The sequence below is a fragment of the Myodes glareolus genome, chromosome 7 (genome assembly GCF_982192425.1).
Source record: "Myodes glareolus chromosome 7, mMyoGla1.1, whole genome shotgun sequence".
Classification (NCBI taxonomy): domain Eukaryota; kingdom Metazoa; phylum Chordata; class Mammalia; order Rodentia; family Cricetidae; genus Myodes; species Myodes glareolus.
Window position 1 is genome coordinate 1631017 of NC_142032.1, and position 21636 is coordinate 1652652.

Here is a 21636-nt window from a genome sequence, read left to right on the forward strand (position 1 = left end):
GTCTCGCTGGCCCTTTCATTCCACTGCTTAGATTGAGAACTGGAGAAAGCAGAAACCACCCGTTAGCAGTTGCTGCCACAGTACAACACTGTAGGTACAGGGGACTCTAATGGTGGCCTTTGAGACTTTGTTATTATCGTTTCATTTCTTGTCAGGGCTTTGAGGCATGGATGAGTCTATGACACCAGTGTAGGACCTTGAAGAAAACCATGCAGATGATGACATACAGGGATGGGGAAATGTGGTAGCCACATAAGCCTGCCAGTGGTTCACTGCAGGTGCGCAGTGTCTCCTGGTTGTCTGCCTAGTCACCCGGCCTACTGCAATGTTCAAGTGCTTCCATGGGCTCTCTTCCTGGGAAAGGTCAGCACCCAGTTCTTATAATCTGGCTGTGCAAACCCTAGTCGTAATAAGTGTACCCTGACTACATAGGAAGTTCTCTTGCTGAAGTCCTGCAAGCGTCATGCCTTTTAGGGTTTGCAGTGTGGGACATGACATGTACCTGTAATTAGGGATGTATTCCAGACAAGATTTCCAGCGTCTACACTTTCTTTCACACAGTTCAGATTTTAAAAGTGAATTCCTTAACTCTTTAGAGGAGTCTATTTTTTATGTAGTATGCAGATAATGGAAAAATATGACTTATAGTTAAGTCTTCTTTTTAATGTGTGCATGTGGAACAAAAAACCTCCTAGGACATTAATATGCTTTGTGGCTGTTCCGGGGATGAGTGTCTTAAATGCTGGGTACAATTTAAAGTGGAGGAGCACTGATGAAATATTTACTCATCAGATGGCTTTGAAGTTGAGCTTCTCTGGGGTGGTTGCAGTCTCCTTCCTAATGGGCATGTTTCAAAGGAGAAAGTGGCTGTGGCATTCTGCTGTGATGTCTCCAAATGAACAAGATCTGTTTTGTTTGGGTCTGTTTTCTGACTAAATTTTGGAAGCTAGCTACTTAGAAATCACATTAATGACAGAAATAGTTTCAGCCCCTGGACTCATTCTCTTTGACAAGGTAAGGTTTGAAAGTTAGTTTCTCCAATTCAGCTGACATTTTAAACAAAGGGTGGCTGAGCTCTTTTACTTTGTAACCTTTTCAAATCTACATTTGCTCAGCTTTCCATAGTAATATATCGGCAGGGTTGAGTATGTCTTTATAAGATGACGAATATTTAATAAGAACCTCTTTCATGATATATTTGCTGGTAAAGTCACTATGCTTAAGGATATTTAGAAACTGAGTATTTAAGATTGGTGGTTCTTTGGTTCTGATAACTGGAAGATTTTCTTTGAGGGTTTAAACCTGCAAATGCTTTAAGGTTGTTGAGTAAATATTGTTTTGCTATTTGAATTGAATTTCACTTACGAAAGCTAGGACTTTAGACAGACACGTTTCAGTATGACTAAAAATGTTTGTTTCTTACTGTATTGACTTGCATATTTAACCTTTATTTTATGCTTTTATTATTTAGTTTTCATATGAATCCAACAAGCAGTGAAGACCTCAGGAAAATCCCGGTAAGTTGGCAAGGGGGTACATGATTTCCAGAGAGAAAGCCTGCCTTCTCTACAGCACATTTCCCAAATGCCTCTGTCTCCCTGATTGCCTTAGTGGAAGTATTGATCAGCATGATGGTTTGGGGAGAAAAAAGAAAGTGAAATTGAGACCTTGCCTTTAGTATACAAGTGAGTGTGGCTTCTGTTTGTGCTCAGAGACAGTTCAAGCTGATGCAGTTACAATCGAAAAATACCTAGTGTATACATGTTTGTTTCTTACTTGTGACCTGAACATGAAAGCTGTATGTCAGAGTCAGCACTACTGCTGTGAGAGGAGACTGGCGTATGTTGTTAGCACTGTAGGAGACTGGAGTTTACCAGGCAAGGCTTTGGAAGGACAGATAACTCAGGACACTTACTTTCCAAGTCAGACCCAAACCAGAGCTATCCCGGGATAGGTGGCAGTCGGTTAAATGAATTTGTGCCGTTTGCAGGAATTGCTGAGATAGCTTAACTTTGTCTTATTGTTATCTGAAGGAGAGTTCAGTTATATCTGAGTCTTCTAAATATGTTGACCTGAAGAAAATTCACTTTATAAAAATACAGGCAGATGTTCTTGGGGGGAAACTACATTCTTACTGAGCATCAGAAAGAGGCCGCTGACTGCCGTTTCAACCATCTGTCCTTAATGCGTATGATCCAGATGTGTTTAGTTTTATTTCTAGCAATTTTATATCACAATTTCTAGTATATGGTTTGTCTAAAAGAAGTTAAGGTGGGGGTTACAGTTTATTTTATAAGCCATTTAAGTGCAGATATGTGTCTAAAGAATGGTAGAAGACACTATGGATGAACAGGGCTTTAGATAATGCTTTTGCTGTTTTATGTAAATGACTTTTAAGTTTTGATGTTTCAGAAATACTCAAGTCTTTATAATATGGCAGTCTTGAAGCAATGTCAGATTATATGAAGTCAGCCTTTGATCAGATCGTGAAATGAATTCTACTGGGCTGTTACTTAATCTCAAACAAAATGCAACATCAAAAATTGATTTAATATGTAGCTATTGTTTATTAGGTAACCTTAATTACAATTTCTATGTGCTTGCAGATGTACTTTTCCAAATCTTATAATTTATTGCTGTTAAAACATCCTCAGAAATCTTTAAAGAAATAAAATGTGAAAATTGTTTTAGTTCAAGGATTTAAAGGTGATAAAAGAATCCTTGATGTGTGATTATTTTCCTCTGGAATCTAACTATTCTAAATGACAGTTAAAGGATTACTAGGTGTTGCTAATGTACTGCAAGATACAATTAAGAGGAGAAAGCGTCCTTACAGACTAGTTTTCAGGAGAAGTATTTGAACAATTTTTATGTTGAAGATTATAAGATGTTTGAAGTAATTTACATGAAGTTCTCCAGTAATAGCCATCCACCAAGTTATTTTCTCTCCTTCTGGACGGAGTATTGTGTAATTAGGTTTGTATGTCGGCTATGCTGGTGCCAACACCTGTCTGTGGAGGCTCGGTGTTTAGGCAGGAGCAGTAGCCAGTTGAAAGGGCAGTGTGAGCTCTTTAAGGCCTAATTAAGAACTGAAAGGGAGATGAAGAGAGGAGGACAAAAGATGTGAAAGTAGCTGGGATGATGTTCCCAGAGCAGAGTTCCTCATTATACAATAATGAGATGATCCGCGAACGCCAGGCCCTCGTCTCCTCCCTCGCTCTCCTCCGGTCACCATGCATGTCAGTTAGTACCACACCAATATTTGGTTACCAGGACAACCTTTCTTCAAATCTTTAGTTATTTTGAGTCATGATAATTTGCTTTTGTCTGGATTTAAATATTGTAAAATTTACATATATATATATTTCCTAGTTTAGAAGACTAGATTGTGTGTAAGGTAAAAATAACTACTAATTCGGAGAATCTTCTACATGAGTCTTATTATTTAAATTTCTGATGGAAAACGTCATAGAGGACGCTCCTCTCTTGTCGGTCCTTCGCCTTTGTGTCTGCATGAGGGACTTGACTTTCAGCAGACGTGAAGTGGAGAAGGGAAAAGATTAGTTGTGAAAGGAAAGAAACGAGGAAAATTTATGTTAAATTTCAAGATAGGAAAACATCTTAAAATTGTGTGCTGTTCATGAAGTGTGGGGGCAAAATCCTGAACTCATGGCAGTCCTATTGCAGGCTGCATTTACCCTTTACCGGTTTCAAGGTTGCAAGGTTGCAGTTTTCAGTTTTTCCTAGATATGAGTAAATACACCTTTGAAAAATAATTTTTGTATTTGTTCGAAAGTATTCCTCTTTAAGCAAACTACTTTTTGTAACCAGAAAATATTTTCAGCATTGTTTATATTAGTTAATATTCATATTTATTATTTCCTTTGAAGTTCTAAATGTGTGTGTTAATATATCAATTTAAGAATTATATGCCTAAAATTAGAAAATTTACATGGTTCTCAAATATTGAATAAAATCTGGAGTCAAGGCTGAGCTGTATTAATTATTTTTATTCTTTCCCAGAGTGTAGTTTATGGTACATGGGTCTCTAAGATGCTTTCATGTTCAGAAACATGATGCTGAATTTCAGGTAAAAATCCTCCTGAAAAGAAGACAGGAGAACCTTACTAAGGGCTGAACTTCATTTCTAGGAAGTAGATGGCGTGAAGGAGATAAGGAATATGTGTGTATATTGTTCATTCTGACTGTAAAGTCTTGAACAGTATTCTGAAATCTTGCAAACAGTACTCTGAAATCTGAAAACAGTATTCAGTAATCTTGCAAGACTAATGATTCCTATCATGGCATTTAGACCACTTATGTCATAATGGAATCTTTTTGGCATATCATTTAGCTTCCTTATTTTAAGGTAAATGTTAAAATATTAACTACATTAACAAGTATTATTGGTTCAGTATTAAATATTACCCCCACACCACATGTAAATGATTTTTACTTATTTTTTTAGAAAAGAAAAAATCTTTTTTTCATTTTACATACCAATCTCAATTCCCACTCCTTCCCCTTCTCCCATTTCCTCCACCTTCCCATCCCCACCCCTGTGAATGATTTTTAAATGTGTGCCATCACTTGTAATTTGAAAAAAAAACATTGTATTTATATATAATTTGATTAAAATTAGAGAGTCTTAATGGATGTCACTATGTTAAATTCATTAAAAGAAAGCAGGAACATAAAGCCTGCACCCTGTAAGTAAAATAGGCCGTTCAGTTTAATATCATAATCCCACGATTCTCAGATTTTCCAGTAAATATTTTGTTAATAAAGTAAAATCACAGTAGTTTGAACTTATTATTTTAAAATGTAGCTCAGTAAAAAAAAATCAGTGAATGGATAGCAGAATTCTGGAGCTGAAGGGAGTTGGAGATGCTTCATCAGATAAAGGGTGTGAGATTCAGCCTGATCCCTGCCTTGTCTTTATACATTATTACTTGTGCTTTATACGTTATTACCTGTACTTAAGTACAAAGCTTAGTTCTTTCTAACAAATTAAAAATATCTCTATAATTTGTCTTGCCTTTACTATAGACAATTTCATAATACAATGTATATTTTATGAGAATATAATTAATAAATTTATAATATACTTCTAAACATCTGGTACCAATATACTATGTTATAGGCTTAATTGACCCAAGAGGAAAGGTCACAGCTAACACTTAGCTTCAGAATTATCCTTACAGGATTTAAGAGCAACATTTGAAATGTTGGGGCATGAGTTATTTAATTCAGAAAATTTCATTTTTTTTGTATTTGCTAATGGAAAATAAAATGAGTTGTTTAAAGTATTTATTTCAGAATTCAAACTCACTTTTCTTAAATATTATATTTATTGACTTATGCTTAAAATAAATTTATAATAGACTTCAATATCTAGTAAAGGATTTTATTTTCCTGTTTGAGGTCTTGGTAATTATTTTTTAAATGGTTCTATTTTAAGTTAATGTTTATTAAAGGTTATTTGCATATTTTATCATGGTTTTATAGAGGCTGTTAAGGTTTTTATAGCATCCAAATTCATGTTTTCAGTATTTCAGTAGCTCTGGAAGTAGCCTCTGTTCACTCATACTTTCTTACCCACCATTGTCATGTTACTTTCCTAGAACATAGCCTCAAAGGTATTTCTGCTTACAGTTGATCGTAGCAGAAAAGCTAAGAAGTGATTCATTTCTGCTTAGAAACCTTAAATGATTTCTCCTTTCCTGTAGGAAAATGCTCTTGGCCCTCAAGGGTGGCACTGCCCAGGCTGGATGGTGCCGGGGGCATCACCACCCCCCACTTGTTTTCTGGCCACACCTCTCGGGCCAGCGGCAGGCCACTGAGCCTGTTTGCTAGTTGTCCACGCTCATCACACTGCCCATTTCTCCTGAACAGTGTGGAACCTCCTGCGAGCTGTCACTACCTGATCCCCAAGGCCTGGGGTATGTGAGAGACTTTAGCCTAAAGTGTGCATGTCCAGGAAGAAGACACATCTGAGTGACTGGGGTGTCACTCTGACTTCTGCTGGGGTCTTGTAGTGCGAGCATATGGTGAAGAGCCGGCCTTGGCTTCAATTGAAAAGTTCCAAATACGTAACAACCAAAGAGGATGCTGAAGATGGGGGAGACACGAACTTCCTGTGGGAACAGAAGTTTTTCTGACTCCCCAGGCCTCAGCCATCCTCTGTGGGACAGATTCTCTGAGTCCTGCCTTAGGAACAAGAAAGCTACAGGGATAGAACTGTGTTTTCAAGGCATAAATGTATTGCTTTTTGTCGAGACATTTACATAGTGACGATCTAAATCCCAGAACATTGGGATCCAGGGAGTAGTACAGGCCCATCTTCGTTCTCACAGCACTGTTAGAATAAAAAAAAAGTTAAAGCAAAACCCTCTTTTGGTTATATTTGTGCTTTTGCTTGTTTTTCCCCCTTTTTTTGCCACTAGAAAATGGTTAGCTAAGTGAATATGTGGGAAGAGAGGGTGTGCAGCTGTCCTGGCTGCTTAAGTAGTAATGTGGCTGTAGCTGAGTGAGCTCTAAGCTTCCTGATAACAGCATCAAACAACTGGATGCTGTTTATGAGAACTGGAACATCCATTACTCAGGGAGAAAAAGCTCACCTTGCTGGTCAGCTAAGACAGAAATTATACCCATGGACCATGATCATTGATTTAGTTCCAGGTGCCTTCATCATTTTTCAACAAATTAGAGAATGAGACTGATATTTCTGTGTCTTATAACCATCGTCAATAAAAAGTACAGACGAAAGTGTGAATCTGAATTTAGTGGACTGTTTCTGTGAGCACAGCATCTGGATGTGTAGTGTCTATAAATACAGGGTCTATCTGTGTAGTGTCTCTAGGTGTGGGGTCTGTAATGCAATGTCTATATGTACAGTGTCTATGTGTGCTGTCTTTCTATATGTATGGTGTCAGTGTGTGTAGTGTCTATGAATACAGTGTCTGGATGTGTGGTGTCTATATGTGTGATATCGCTATTGCAGTTTTCATAACTTCTTGGCAGTTCTTTGGTTAGATACCTACAGATGTTTAGTTTTAACATATTTTCATTACATTGGCTAACTTGTAGTTTGAAATTATAGAGCATGTTCCATCCATTTCCTCTGTCATGCTGGGGATGGAGCCTAGGGCCTTCTGAAAGCTAAGCAAGTGCTCTGCCACCGAGCCACATCCTCAGCTCATGTTGTGGTTTAGTCCTTACTGGCATGTAAGAAGGAGCTTCATGTGCAGAAGACTTTTCATCTCTCTGCCTTCCTTCCTGCCTGGATAGCTGGCACCTGGGAACTGACACCCTGGTTCTTTCTATGGCTGGAGAGGAACTTTATCAGCCTCAGCAAAACCAGAGATGAAATTATGACCAACTCTTAATGTCGGTCACTGGGTCCTGCCTGCTAAAGGAAGTCTGCATTTCATTCCAGGACAACAATCCTTTCGATACCACGGCTGGGTACCGGAGTCTGACCTACGAAGAGGTGCTGCAGGAGCTGGTGAAGCACAAAGAACTTCTTCGGAGGAAGGACACCCACATCCGGGAGCTGGAGGACTACATTGACAACCTCCTTGTCAGGGTGATGGAGGAGACGCCCAGCATCCTGCGAGTGCCCTACGAGCCATCCAGGAAAGCCGGCAAGTTCGCCAATAGCTAGAGGAGCCAACAGGACAGTATTTATAGTTGAGAAGAGAGTGGGAGAGAACAGGAAGGAAGAAAGGGAGTGTGTTATTGGAAGAGACCACAGTGTCAGGTTTCACCTCTCCTCCATCATTGGGAAGAAGTGTTGGTCCTGTACATTTCCACAGGTATTATCTAGAGTGACCTTTGGAGGGCGTAAAGCGCTCTGAGCTCTACACTGAAAATGGGCCATGCCTTGGTGAGTGAGCAGTTCTGTGGCATCATTCGGGTGCTGGTTCTGGACCCCTGTCTGCCATAGGCCTGGAGCCATCTTCAACAGCCCACGAGTTATTCCTCAGGAACAGATTCCATGAAGCAGAACTGATACTATTGCTGGATTCTTAGGAGTCAGTCTAGACAGTTAGTGTCAGGAACACTGCTCATTATAAACACTACTAAAAAAGCAAGTTCCTCCTATATATGACTATGTATGTTCAAGTGTCTCTGTGTATACAGTACATGCATATACCTCATATACACGTGTGTTTTTAAGACATTGAAAAACAAGTGGTTGCCTCTAAGGTTAGGATACCAATCTCATAGTTTAAAATATGCTTTTGCAGTATACACCCAGGACTGCTTATTACCAGGACCGCTCCACCTCAGTGGAGAAGCTGCCTCAATCCACTCCCAATTTTCTGAACCCTGATCTTGAAAGGATTCATTCACTAATCCAACTCCAGCCTCCAACATCAACCACCACCCCCACCCCAGAGCCCTGTGCCCAAACACATGTCAAGTCTTTTCAAGTAATGGCAAAGTTTAGGACTCTTTATTCTTTCCACAGAAGCATGGATTTCTTCAGCCAGTGTTCTCCTGGTATTTGAGTTTATGGAAGTGTAAGCAGGAGATAGGCTAGTACAATTTGCTCTACTGTAGATCATGAGCAAAGACAACAGCAAAGTCATATCTGAAAAGGAGCTGAGGGTGGAGATCCTGATAACTAACCCAAGGCAGCAGCAAGTTCTAGAATGAAGGGCTTGTTTTCAGTTTCATCAGTAGTGGTAGTACCTACCTGAGCGGAGACTCACTGCAGCAGTGAGTGATGAGAGCAGCCTTCACCATCCTCACAGCAGGGGCACCCCATGGCCACCTTGAGGAATAGATTTGTCACCAAATTATGGGGTCTGTTTAAGCCCACCTGCCTAGAATGGTAGTTCCTCTGTGGATTAGCTTTATGTATTTGTAGAAAATTATTCTCAAATTTAAAATGAAAAGCAATGAGATAAGAATATTGCTGATCTTCTGCCAGTGTTTCAACCTTTCAGATCTAAACACTCTGAAACAGACTGTCTTTCTGAATTGAGAGGGAAAGACTGCCTGCACACAGAGACCGATGCCGAGCACGCTCCAAACCCTGTAGTAAACGGCATTTTTCTGATACTTATCTCTAGTAAGACTTCACTGAAAGTTAAATGAAAGCAGAGATTACAGTTTTGCTGATTTTCATATTTTACTCACAAAATCCCTAATTATCTGTATTTTCTGAGTTTTTGTGGTTTTCTAGAAAACATGGGTTTTGAAGTGAATTATTTCCCCAATACAAACTTAGATACTTTTCTAAATTTAAAATAGAGAAGGAAAAATGGCTTTTTAAAATCAATTTTCCTTCCACTTATAATTAAAGTGATTCTATAATAAACTTCAAAGTCTAGTGTAGATTTGATTTTCCCATGTGAGGTCTTGGTAAATATTATTTTTAAATAATGCCATTTAAAATTAACATCTATTAGATGTTACCAAATTCTTAAAATTCTTAGCATATTTTCATCATGGTATTGCTGAGACTCATCCACTTTTTAAGTCACCCAGATCTGTGTTTTCAGTGCTGTGACAGATATCTGCAGGTGCAATGACATGCGTTAGCCAAATGTATCCTTTCTCGAGTGAACCTGAGCTGCCTGTTGGTTTTATCCTAGGAATAAGTTTTACATAAATCTCATCTGGAAAGCATGATTCAAAAGCCGCGGCTCCTTTCAATGAGAAGTAAGTTATAAGGCACAGTTTTTGCTGTCATATGAACTTGTGTACATGGACTTATCTGCCCTTAGTGACTGGCCAGGCAGAATGGGTGTGCCTCTTCAGAATCTGAAATGAAGCTTTGTCCGGTGGCAGTCTTAGAGGCAGTGAGGTTTATCTCAGACACAATTATTGTTCCTAAATTACAAACAAAAGTCTAAGACAAATAAAAAGTATCCATTTACACTCTGTAAAATGTTATATTCACTCGTGAACTTAATGTTTTTGTCATCAGTCAACATAACAAACGTAGAAGTAAAACAAATGCACATAGTGTGTGGCTGTGCCTGAGCGTAAGTGTGAGCCTCACACTGCACAGAGAAGCCGAGGAGATGATTGGCTTATTTTCCAAATGGCACATGGAACTTTCTAGTGGTTTATTTTTGTATTAACTTGTAGTGGAAATAAAATGTATGTTTCAGTAAACAGTGCATGCACAATAGATTTTTTTTTAAGGAAATTTTATTTCTACTTGTAGCTTAAAAATACATGCTCAAAACCACTTCTACTGACAGAAAGATTTTTTTTAAATCACAGAATCAACACTTCTCTCAAGCCTGATTTAAGCTAACACACTCTGTTACATAATTAAACTATTTCTTACAACAATAGTATTTTGCGATCAGTCTCTTCCCAGTTCTAAGCTCAGCTTGACAGTATTGCACATCACCTGGCTGCTGGGCCTTCAGTGTCCTTCCTCGGACACCAAGGTCCTTGCTCAGGCTTGTACATAAGATGCAGTGTGACCCATTAGTGGTAAGTGTTGGGAGCATTGCCTTTGCTGCTGTCGTCTGCATTGACCCTAGTTTGTCCCTCTTCCCATGAACGTAGTATTATTCATAGAGTATACATAACTACGTGTATTGCTTTTGGCAGTAAATCAAGATCTAGTTGTAATTTTCCAGCTGTGAAAATGTCACCTTGTATTTAAAAGGGTTTCACGAGTGGAAACCTAAGTAAATAAGCTCATTAGTGACAGACCTGCTTTTTTATGTCCCTGTTACTATCTCCCCACTCCTGCTGCATCCTACTCCCCACCCCCATGTGAGTGCTCATTCTTGAACAAGGACTCTTAAACAAAAAATAGAAAGGCGGATTTGCCATCACGAAGTATCCGTAGTAACTGTTACACTGAAGCCTTTATTTTACTGGAAAATAAAAGCAGCTTACCTTGGATTGGGAAAGCAGGCCAAACTCTGCCATCTGTGTGCTCATCTTTCCTACAGGTGCATGTGTGGGTGAGGTGTGAGCGTGCCCAGTCACTTGATCTGCTCAGCGGAGGGCAGGACTACACTGGGAGCTCGTGGTGGTCTGGAGAGGGTCTGTCAGCACATACGGAAAGCCCCCATTTTCACAGATTTGTAACTTTAATAATCCAGATGCTGTCCTTGAAAGTATTTAATATGCAATAGGTAGCACCTTCACTAATTAATCTGCATACGAAGGGCTTCCTGGTGTATTTAATAAGATGTGTAGAAGCTCTTCAAGCATTAAACTAAAGTTGACGTTTTATTTCATTTACTTTTCTCTGTCAAAAAAAAATCAACCCTTACAATGGAATTGAAATCTGTTATTTAATGGTACATTTGGGCTTTTTAATTTCTGGAGCTTCTAGATTGTATGTATTGTGAGGAATAAAAAATGCTGCAGATCTAGAAATGTATGTTCTTAGCAAGTATCTGAATGATGTAAGAATTATTTATAATTGAAGAGTATTACCCCTACCTTCTTAAGTAAATGCTTAGTAATTCATATACATTTTTGCAGGTACAAAAGTATATAAACATTGTATAATGTGACGGTTGTATAATTTATGTAATCTGATGCATGAGTCAGAATTTTTATATATGATAATTGATTTGTTATAGTTGATTAAAGTGTTTAAACTTAATCCAGTAATCAGAATATCTTATTGTAGATAAAGCTTTCCCTATCATGCATTTCTAAAGGCTTCTTCATTGTCTCTTGATAATGAGACAGGTTGTGTTGGGGCAAGTGTTCAATAGGGTCTCTAGAACTGTCTTACAGGGAATGTGGTTCTGAGCAGTTATGTAGAAGTCAAATACAAGTACCTTTTCTTTTTACTTTCTCTCTCTCTCTCTTCCCCCCCCATGTATGCGTGCATGCGTGTGTGTGTGTGTGTGTAGAGAACGTACATAGGTCCCTCCCTTCTCTGCACAGGGGCGTGTTGATATTACAGATACTTGTACTGCTGTGCCCAGCTTTTACAGGGAATCTGGGGTCAGACTCAGCTGTCAGGCTCTCATAGCAATCCCTTTTATCCTCGAGCAATCTTCCCACCCCAGAGAAGTGTCTAAGAACTTAAGAGTGAGCTTTCTTCAGCACATTTGGAGATACATGCACTCTGCCCTGAGACGTATTCCCACAGAGCTGGGAACTAACTGCCAGCTGAGGCCATGGCAAGAGCTCTCTCTGTGTCACTTCATTTATTCTTCACAGACCAGGCAGAGAAGACGCAAGGTTCTGGAGGAAATTGTAGTCAAGGAAAAGTAAGTTGGCTTGACAAAAACATGGTTTTCTAACCACTCATCCTCCACTGATGGCTGAGGCCACACACGCCCATGGCTCTCATCATGAGCATCTAAAAGCATACGTGTCCATCTGAGGTTCCATCTGAGAGAGACTGGTTCTTATACCTGCAAATGCACATGTGTGTCTGAACATGTAGATTGTGGTGCATTCAGCACTTGCGTGGCTCTGGGTTCTGAGATATGGATCATGTGTGTTCCTAGGTGTCATTTGGGTCCCTATAGAACAAGAGCTGTCTCTACAAAGAGGCATACCTTCTTACTCTATAGTAGTTCTTAGTTTTTGCAGTCTTTAACCTGCCCCTTCTCTTTGATGGTGTTTTTTCTAGTCTGTTTCCATGCTAGTCAGCTCTAGCCTAGTCTTAACTCTCAGTCTGCAGAGACAAAGGCATTTTAGGGCACTTTGGAAGCTGAAAGCCAGCAGCATGAAGTGGTCATTTTTCAGGGTAGTTTTTGACTCAGTTCCTGTCTCAGAAATGATATATTAAGATGGGCTTGTGATTCAAAAGCATCACATTTTATGCTTTCCTCAAAGAGTCTTGCATAACGCATGTTCACACTTTTTTCTTTTTGTGGATATACACTTGCTTACAATTAACTATTGAACCCCAAGTGCTCCATATTCTCATATTTCTTATACACTAAAGTTTCATGCTTGAATGTCTAATGGTTTTATCACTTGGTAGTCCCACCGTATGCCAGGATTCATGGCAAAAACAAAAAAAAAAAAACAGATTTTAAGTTTTTTAGGTGTTTTCAACTCTACTGTGTGGTGGTCAAATTCAAGATAATGTCTGAATAATACTATTAAGACCAAAGTTGGTGAATTTGCTTTAAAGAAATGAACATAGCAAATATTATAGCTGCTGTAAAGCCACTCGGATCCTGCTGTGCCCTCATTAATAGTGGGAGAGCAGAGGCTGTAGCCTCACCCAGCAAGCGTCCTCATGGTGAGTGAGCAGCAGTACAGGTGCTGCACCCCCACACACTAGGGCCATGGCGTTAGGGTGTATGACAAGACAGTTGTTGGGAGAGTGCAGATGACACAGTGGAAGCCCTTCCTGAAGCTGCTAGCCCCCGGGTACAGGTCTGGAGGTATTAGATACCTCGGGGATGGACTTACAAGTTGTTGTGATCCTCCTGACGTCAGGTCCTACACTTAAGAGCTAAGCCACTTCTCCATTTAGTATTCTTTGTAGAATTTTTGGGTTTTATACATTAGCCATTTAGAATACTATCCTACTTTTGGATCTACCCAAATGAGTAAATATGGCTGGACTGAGTCATTGGTGCTCACAGCCTTGTCCTCCAGCAGCATTTAGGAACTTAATAGTTTGAATTCCCAGGTCTCCCCCGGCCTTTAAAAGGTCGTCAGTGAACTCAAAGATAGTAGCATAGGAACGAGAACAGGGTACAGTCCACATTCAGTGTGGCAAGAAAATGTGTTGCATATATTTACCTAAGTCCAAACTATACTACGCTGAATGTTAGAGCCAGCTGGAAAGTGTGGGTGGGAGATTGGCTTAGTAGCCATCTCCTGACGTGGTGATGGTCGCTATCACTTTGTCAAGCAACCTGTTCATAACAAAACTTCTATCTTTTCCATGATCAAAATTGAGTTGAGGGTCAGAGGGGTGGCTCAGTAGGCACTTGCTGCCAAGCCTGGTGACCCAAGTTCAGTCTTGAGAATGTACAAGTAGAAGGAGAGAACCTGGCTCCTGCAAGCTGTCCTCTGGCCTTCACTGGGATGTGGTGTGCATACCCACATCCATGCAAATCAATAAGTGAAATAAAATATTAAAACCGAGTTGAAATCTCTTTCAGTAGAAATATAGAGCTAAGTGTCTCTGTCTCGCCAGAAGAAATGGTTGCCGTGCAGGGGATTAAAGCCACATCTGATCGGAGAGTATCTTCATCTTCATCACAGTAATGGTGTTGGCATTAGCAGTGTGCACAAAACTCAGAGACCTCCATGTTTACATCAGTTAGGCTGACCCTTAGATGACAGCTTTGGTCATCTCTCACAGCAACCTAATAAGGGGGGTTAGGCTAAATAGTGTAGGTCATTCAGAAGCTTCCCATAGGACCTGTAGCTGCAGGCTCTTTCAGAAAAACTTTGCTCAAGATAATATTAAGAGAACAGAGTGGGCTTGTGTCCAGTTTATTGCCTTCCCAGTTAAGAAGGAGGCCTTGTGGAGATGGCACCTGAAGTGGAGATGGATGGAGAAACAGTGGTCCCACCGCAAGGTAAAATTGATTGTCAGCTTTGTGTTAATTAAGATTATATTCTGGGGAACCCTACTGGAAGGCACCTCTTTAAAGGAGATAATTCGTTCATGAGCAGCTAGCAAATCCCATAGTGTCATTTAGTGCTTTTCTGCTTATGTTTAAAATTTTTTACTAATGTACCACTTTTGAACATCTTCCATGATTTAAAAGCTGTAAAATATTTTAATCTGTGATGCACTTGTTTACAAAGCCATGCGCTTAATGCTATATAATATGTAGCACTTGATATCATCTGTTAGGAACACTTGAAGACCATGCCACATTGTGAAGATGTATACAGCAATGAGGCACAAGACATAGAATATGCAGGCCGTCTTTGTGATGGAGACAACCCATCACATTTTATTTTATTTTTGAATAAACTTTATTTAAATTATTTTAACTTTGAAAACAGTGTGGTCTGAAACGTGACAAGGAGACCTTCCAAAATGAAGCACTTTTCTAATTTCAGGTAAGTATAAAATGACATTTTGGGAACTGGGCAGATGACTCAGTAGGAAAATGTGCTCGATGCGCAAGCATGAGAATTTGAGTTCAAGTCCCCGGTGGGTGCTGATGTAAGGATGGCCATGCACAGGCTGAGGGGGGTGGGCGGGGACAGAAGGATTGCTGAAGCTTGCTGGCTGCCACCCTCACTCTGTGTTCAATGAGAAGCCTGTCTCCAGGGAATGAGCTGTAAAGTGATAGAGCTGGACACCCGTGTCCTCTGGCCTCTTACACATACAGGGAGAGTATAACTGCACACAAGTGTGCAAATGCCATTTAACTTACCTGATTTGAAGTAAAATACTGGCATCAAGATGAACTAGAATTATGCTTCTGAGAGTCTGTACTTCAATGATAGTTTCAGAACAGTCTTCAACCCCATACAGTGGCCATAAGTCACTGTAATCTGAAGCCAAGAGGGAGGCTGCGGTGAGGATTTGCCGGGAATGTCCTGTGGTCATCCTTGAGGACAAAGCCTTGAAAATGCTGATCCGAGTACTATTACTCACTATGGAATTATGGGCCTCAAATAGTGACAAATAGTCCCTATGAGCTTTTGTCTTTCCTCTGAATTAAGAGGAAATAGAGCAAAATTAATTTCGTGGGTAAATTCACAGAATAATCTTGTGAAAAACTAATCTCTCTCTCTCTCTCTCTCTCTCTCTCTCTCTCTCTCTCTGTGTGTGTGTGTGTGTATGTGTGTGTGTCCCCATCAATGCATGTATCCGTATGTACATATGTGAATGGATCAAGGGCAGAAGTTGACATTAGGAGTCTTCTCCAATTCCCTTCCGCCTTATATTTTGAGACATGGCCTCTCAGTCATCCTGGAGCTCACCAGCTCAGCTATACCAGTTGACTGGCATGCCTCAGCGATATTCCTGTCTCTGCTGCCTCAGTGATCGGTGTAGTTGTTGTTTTTAACTCTGACTCTTTTGACTTTCTATTCTTTGGGGGCGCTTCATGCAGCTCCCAAATAAATCACACTGAAGATTTTCTCTTACTTACAAATGCCCAGCCTTAGCTTGACTTATTTCTAGCCAGCTTTTCTTAAATTATCCTATCTATCTTTTGCATCTGTTGCTGGTTGTCTAGCCCCTGATCTCCTCATATCCTTCTTCTTTGCTTGCTCCTTTCCTCTCTTCCCAGATTTCTCCTCCTTTTTATCCTCTCTGCCCGCCAACCCCACCTATCCTTTTTCCTGCCTTGCTTTTGGCCATTCACCTCTTTATTAGACGAATCAGATGTTTGAGACAGGCAAAGTAACACAGCTTCACAGATTTAAACAAACATAATATAAGAAAGTGCAGCACATCTTTGTGATAAGTATTTTGAAAATGCCTGGTTTCTCCGCTAATGTAATAAGCCAAATTCAGTTAAATTAATAAAACCAGGTTTAATCTGAGCAAAGCAACTCCTGGGTGATTCTTATGGGGAAGAAAGCAGGAGCGAAATCACATGGCAGGTCTATGGGTCAGTCTGAAATACCGTATAGGCATGGCCTTGAGCATCTCCGGGGGAGGAGCCGACACTTGGCAGACTTTCTCTGGGGAGGGGTCTGAAGAAAAAGAAAGTTGGGGCCGAAGCAAGAGCTCCCACCTAAATACTTTATATCATTAAACAAATGTTCCACAGCATAAACAAATGTAACACATCTTAAAATAATATTCTACAACAGTTGGGATTATAGACACAGGCCTTGCACCCAGGTTTTCTACTTGGTGACTGGGAATTGAATCCATGCTTCTGTGACAAACATTACCAACTGAGCTATCTACCCCACCCTGGAAATTGAAGTTTTCTTAGTCACAAGAGACACCTGGATTCACCCTTTCCAGCAGGAGTAGTTCTAATGAGCCCACCCACATGGACACATTAGTCAACTTGGTGAGCTGTAACCTATGAAGACAACTTCTGGAACATTTCAGAATGGTACATGCCTGAGTCCTGTTTGACCTCCTCTAAACCACAAGAATTCCCAGAGGACTGCAGTTTCCTATCCCAGAATCACCTTGAGCACTACCGACCTGAATTCCTTTTTAAATGTTTTTGTTTATTTTGTTTTGTGTATGATTGTTTCGTTCACACTCATGTAAGCATACCACTGCACGCAGTGCCGTGGATCCTAGCAGAGCGTGTAGGATCTGGAATTGCAGTTACGGATGACTGATAACCATATGGGTGCTGTGAACAGAATCCAGGTCCTCCAGGAGAACAAGTGTTCTCAACTCCTAAGCCTTCTCTCTGAATTGCTTTTGATTCTTGTGTTCTGGTGCCCAAACCAGATTAATCACAGTTTTGTTTTTAAGTGTCTACTTCCTGCTAGTCTCTTAGTAGCCCAGTGACACACTTGTGGGTGTGCTAAACACATTCCCTTATCAAAAACTGTAGAAGACCACAGTATTATGCCATATGCTAACTTGTCACTGGCTATTTCAGACCCATCACTGCGCTAAGATATTATTCATATTATTTTACCTTGCCCTCCAATACTTTTATCAGCATTATCAAAGCCACTATACTCGTTTATTACTTTCCACCCCAGATAATTTGCAATTCTTGCTTCCCTTGACTCCCCTAGCTTTATCATTCTGTCATCCAATCAGTTTGCCCTGAGGTCTTTCTGCTTGTAGAGATACCCAATACATTGAATCAAAGTCACCCAAGTTGTTACCCTGGTTTTATGTTTCCATTTCCAAGAGACTGCATGAGCTTCCATATCTTTGCATATCTAAGTGGCAAATTTACCATTTTTTTTAGTATTTTCTCATGCATATTACACCACTCATTTATTTCATTATTTCTAATTGTGTATAGTTTCAAATCTTTGGCTCCCTGGAACTAACATTTAGAATCCCACACTTCATTCATCTCTAGCAAAGTCAAATCTTATATGCTTATTTGCATTTACTATAATTCTTTTGAAGCTCACTGTAGTGATTTGAATAGGAATGACCCCATAAATTATGTGTTTGGACGCTTAGCCCATAGGGAGTAGCACTATTAGGAGGGGTAGCCTTGTTGATGTAGGTGTGGCCTTGTTGGAGGAAACATCACTGTGGGGGTGGGTTTTGAAGTTTGAGTTCTCATATGCTGAAGCTGTGCCTATTGTGGGACACAGATGACTTCCTGCTGCCTGAAAACCAAGATGTAGGACTCTTCAGCTCCTTCTCGAGCTCCATGTCTGCCTGCAAGCCACCATGTCCTGCCACAGTGATAATAGATTAAACCTCTGAAACTATAAGCCAACCCCAATTAAATGTCTGTCCTTTATAAGAATTGCCATGGTCATGGTGTCTCTTCACATCAATAGAAATACAAACTAAGACATTGAAAATTCCTGGCAATGGAGTTTGAGTTCCATCCTTGGATTTCTAAAATGAACACCCACTGTGGGTCCATATTTAAATACTTGTTGGACAGATGACAGTTATTAAGATCTTTATTATTTCTATAAGAGTCTGTTTTAAAATAGTTTTGTTATAATAGAGCACTCACCCAAAATGAGTAAAAACAAGAGGTCATGGGGATTCACACAAGAAGACAAATGATGTGTGTAAAACATTGTCAGAGTGAACTGCAAACAGGCAGAAATACTCACTTCAGATTCCATGTCCCAGGATACCAAGCTTTGGTGGGCATATGTCCTCAACTTCTTAGGGATCTCTCGATTGTGGAAAGTGCTTATTCTAGCTGAATAGAGGCCTGTGTGTCTGTACTTCCTGCTCCCTGACGTTTCTGAACAGAAGGAGATTCCTGCTCACCTTTGCCACCTTGCTCAAAGGTCACACGTTACATCCACAGTACTCAATAAATGTATGTTTGAGAAGAGAAAGGAGGGAAGGATGAAGTGGCTTGAGAAAACAGCTAGTCAAGTGCTTGAATATTATGCAACAAGTAAAAATAAAGAGATTACTCAAAATATTTAATATACATTGATAAGGGAAAGGGAAAAGGCCACAGAAAAGTGTATTGACAGTGAACCTATGATTTTATCAGCTAGAACACTTCTAGAAGAATAGAAGAAACTGGTAGAGGGATTTCTTAAGAAAATAGCTAGCTCTTTGTATGAAGACATTAACTTTCCCCATACCCTTTTGAATTGTTTTGTTTTTTTAACATATGTAAATACTAGTTTTAGAATTAAATAAAGTAGATCTTTTGACCAATTTCTTGGCAATTTCATGATTATCTGGCTATAAATATATAATACATATCATATATCCATATTCTGTGTGTAATGTGTCTATATTACCTGGCTTCAGAAATACATATGTATGTTCTGTGTATAATGCAGAATCTATATGCAAAACCACTAGAGCACAGAAGTAAGAAACTCACGTGGCTGAGCATCTAGAGTCCAGCATGGTGTGGCAGCACTGGTTGCTGTCTCAGTACTTTGGAGGTAGAGGACAGCCTGAGCTATATAATACCCCAACTCAAAATGAACAAACAAGAAAAAGGACAGCAAAAGCAGAAGTTGGGCGTCTTTGTTGTCATGTGGTATCCAGGACATGGCTCCTCTGGCCAAGGCACGGAATGCTGTGTGTCAGGTTCTTCATAAAGACGTGTGCCAGTGCCCCTCTTGTGGGAGGACCATAGTGCGGAGTCCTGCTCCTCCAGGGTTCTCAGATAAACGCCCCATGGAATCCAGGACAGGAATTTCTTCTGCCTTTTCCTATGTGTTGGGCAGTAACTTTCTACAATTTACTTTCTTTACCATATTGTTTTCCTTGCCTTGCATCAAATTCAATGACCAGTATGTGATCGGGCGACTATTAACTGTTTCAACTATCTGCTTATAACCAACATAATTTATAAATTGATGCCAAGACAAGCATGTATATTTTAAAAACAAACAAGATTCATGTACTCATAGACAACCTGAGGTGCAGCTTCCCCCTGAAAAGACAGTATCTCCTTGGTAATCTTTTTTAAATGAGAGATATTTAATTTTAATCTATCAAAAGAAAAATTTCAAATTGCAACAGAACCAGAGTAAGGTGGATCCCATCTTCAAGAAAGTCTGTGAGGGGAGTCAACCAATAAATATTCAATAAAGTGTTCCAAACTAAAATAGGCCACAGAGGCATACATAAATGCATTATGTAGATATCTCTAGATTTTGGATTCAAAGTGGGTAATAGAGTTTTTGTGGGTGGCTGAAAATTGAACTACTTAATAAGGGAAATGAATGAAAGCTTCCCTAGGTATGTTCATATTTATGTAATGCAGTGACTTTGTTCTTAGAAACAGGATGTGTCAGAGTATCCACCAGTGGAAACTGTTGCTGTGTATGCAATTGATGATTCAAATGGCTCTAAAACGGAATGTGGAACTCAAACAAAAAAGCAAAATGGCCTCCCTTTGCAATCATGGGGAAAAGAATTCATGAGGACAGAAGGTATTCTTATTCTCATTTTTCTGTGAGTCTAACATTTGCAAAACAAAGAAATGAGAAAAGAGAAAATCTAATTTGATCTTCACGGAGTCCCAAGGTTATCCAACGGATGCTTAAGGCAGACAAAATATGAAACACTGGTTCTCAACCTGCTGGTCGCGACCCCTTGAAGTCAAAGAACCCTTCCACAGGGGTCACATATCAGATACCCTACATATCAGAGATCTACATTATGATTCATAAAAGGAGCAAAAATTACAGTTAATGAAGTAGCAACAAAAATAATTTTATGGTTGGGCAACACCACAACTTGAGGAACTGTATTAAAGGGTTGCAGCGTTAGGAAAGTTAAGAACCACTGATCTAGAAGAAGAGAAGGACTCATTAGGCTGGGTCCAGTGCTCTATCATCCCACCTGGCTTGGCATTTACCCCCATATTATATCCAGCCAACAGGCCCATCCCTCCAGTGTTTCCTAGGCCTTGAGACCTCTGTCAGCACCTGTTGTTCCCTCCCTCTTTCCTCCCTCCCAGCTTCTATTTCTACCCTTCATCTGCCATAACCCTCTCCCTGCCTCCCCATCCTGCTTCTTCACAAGTTCCCCCAGGAATTGCTCCCATCAGGGGTCCCAGATGACTTGTTTTGCTCAACCTTTGCCCCTGGCCTACAGATTTCACTCCCCAGGTGTCTCTGCTCTCAGGCTTCAAGCCTCCCTCCCCCACCTAATTAAACCCAAGTGGTGCCACCTGGCCTTTTCCTTCCTTCTTGGGTCTCTTGGTCTCCTTTCATGGATTTCTGTCAGTATCTCTGCCCTTGCCTGCCCTCCTGTCTCTGAAGGTGCCTGTGGGTCCACAGGTGTCCAGGGCTCAGCTGTCACTACAGTGGCTGATGGCCCTTGAAGCAAACAGGAAGACCTATCTGAGAAGGCCCCTGCTCCTCCAGGCGCTGGCTCTTCACAAATGCCCTGACAGGGCTTGTCTGTGACCTTCTCTACTGAGGCTACTATCTTGGACGGTATGAATGCCAAGGGGGGGATGCTCTTGCCACCCTATCCATCCCCAACCTTTCTTTGACTCTTCATAGTCTAACTTGAGAGTTGATCTCAAAGCCAGCCCCTGTCATTCCTCCTGAACCCCAGGAATTGTCAAACAACCCACACAGGTTGTTACTATGCAGAATGTGATTTTTGTTCTTTGTTCAATC

General features: G+C 40.3%; 1 protein-coding gene across 2 annotated transcripts in view; it reads left to right on the top strand.

Annotated features, from left to right (window-relative positions):
* Nucleotides 1-8122, top strand: part of Rab11fip2 (RAB11 family interacting protein 2) — a 34890-nt gene extending 26768 nt beyond the window's left edge. For both annotated transcript variants that reach the window (XM_048423215.3, XM_048423216.3), the window contains 2 exons: nucleotides 1472-1517; nucleotides 7439-8122. In XM_048423215.3, the coding sequence (XP_048279172.3) occupies nucleotides 1472-1517; nucleotides 7439-7666 (274 nt within the window). In that variant the 3' untranslated portion in view covers nucleotides 7667-8122. The remainder of the gene's footprint in view (nucleotides 1-1471; nucleotides 1518-7438) is intronic.
* Nucleotides 8123-21636: the final 13514 nt, after the last annotated feature.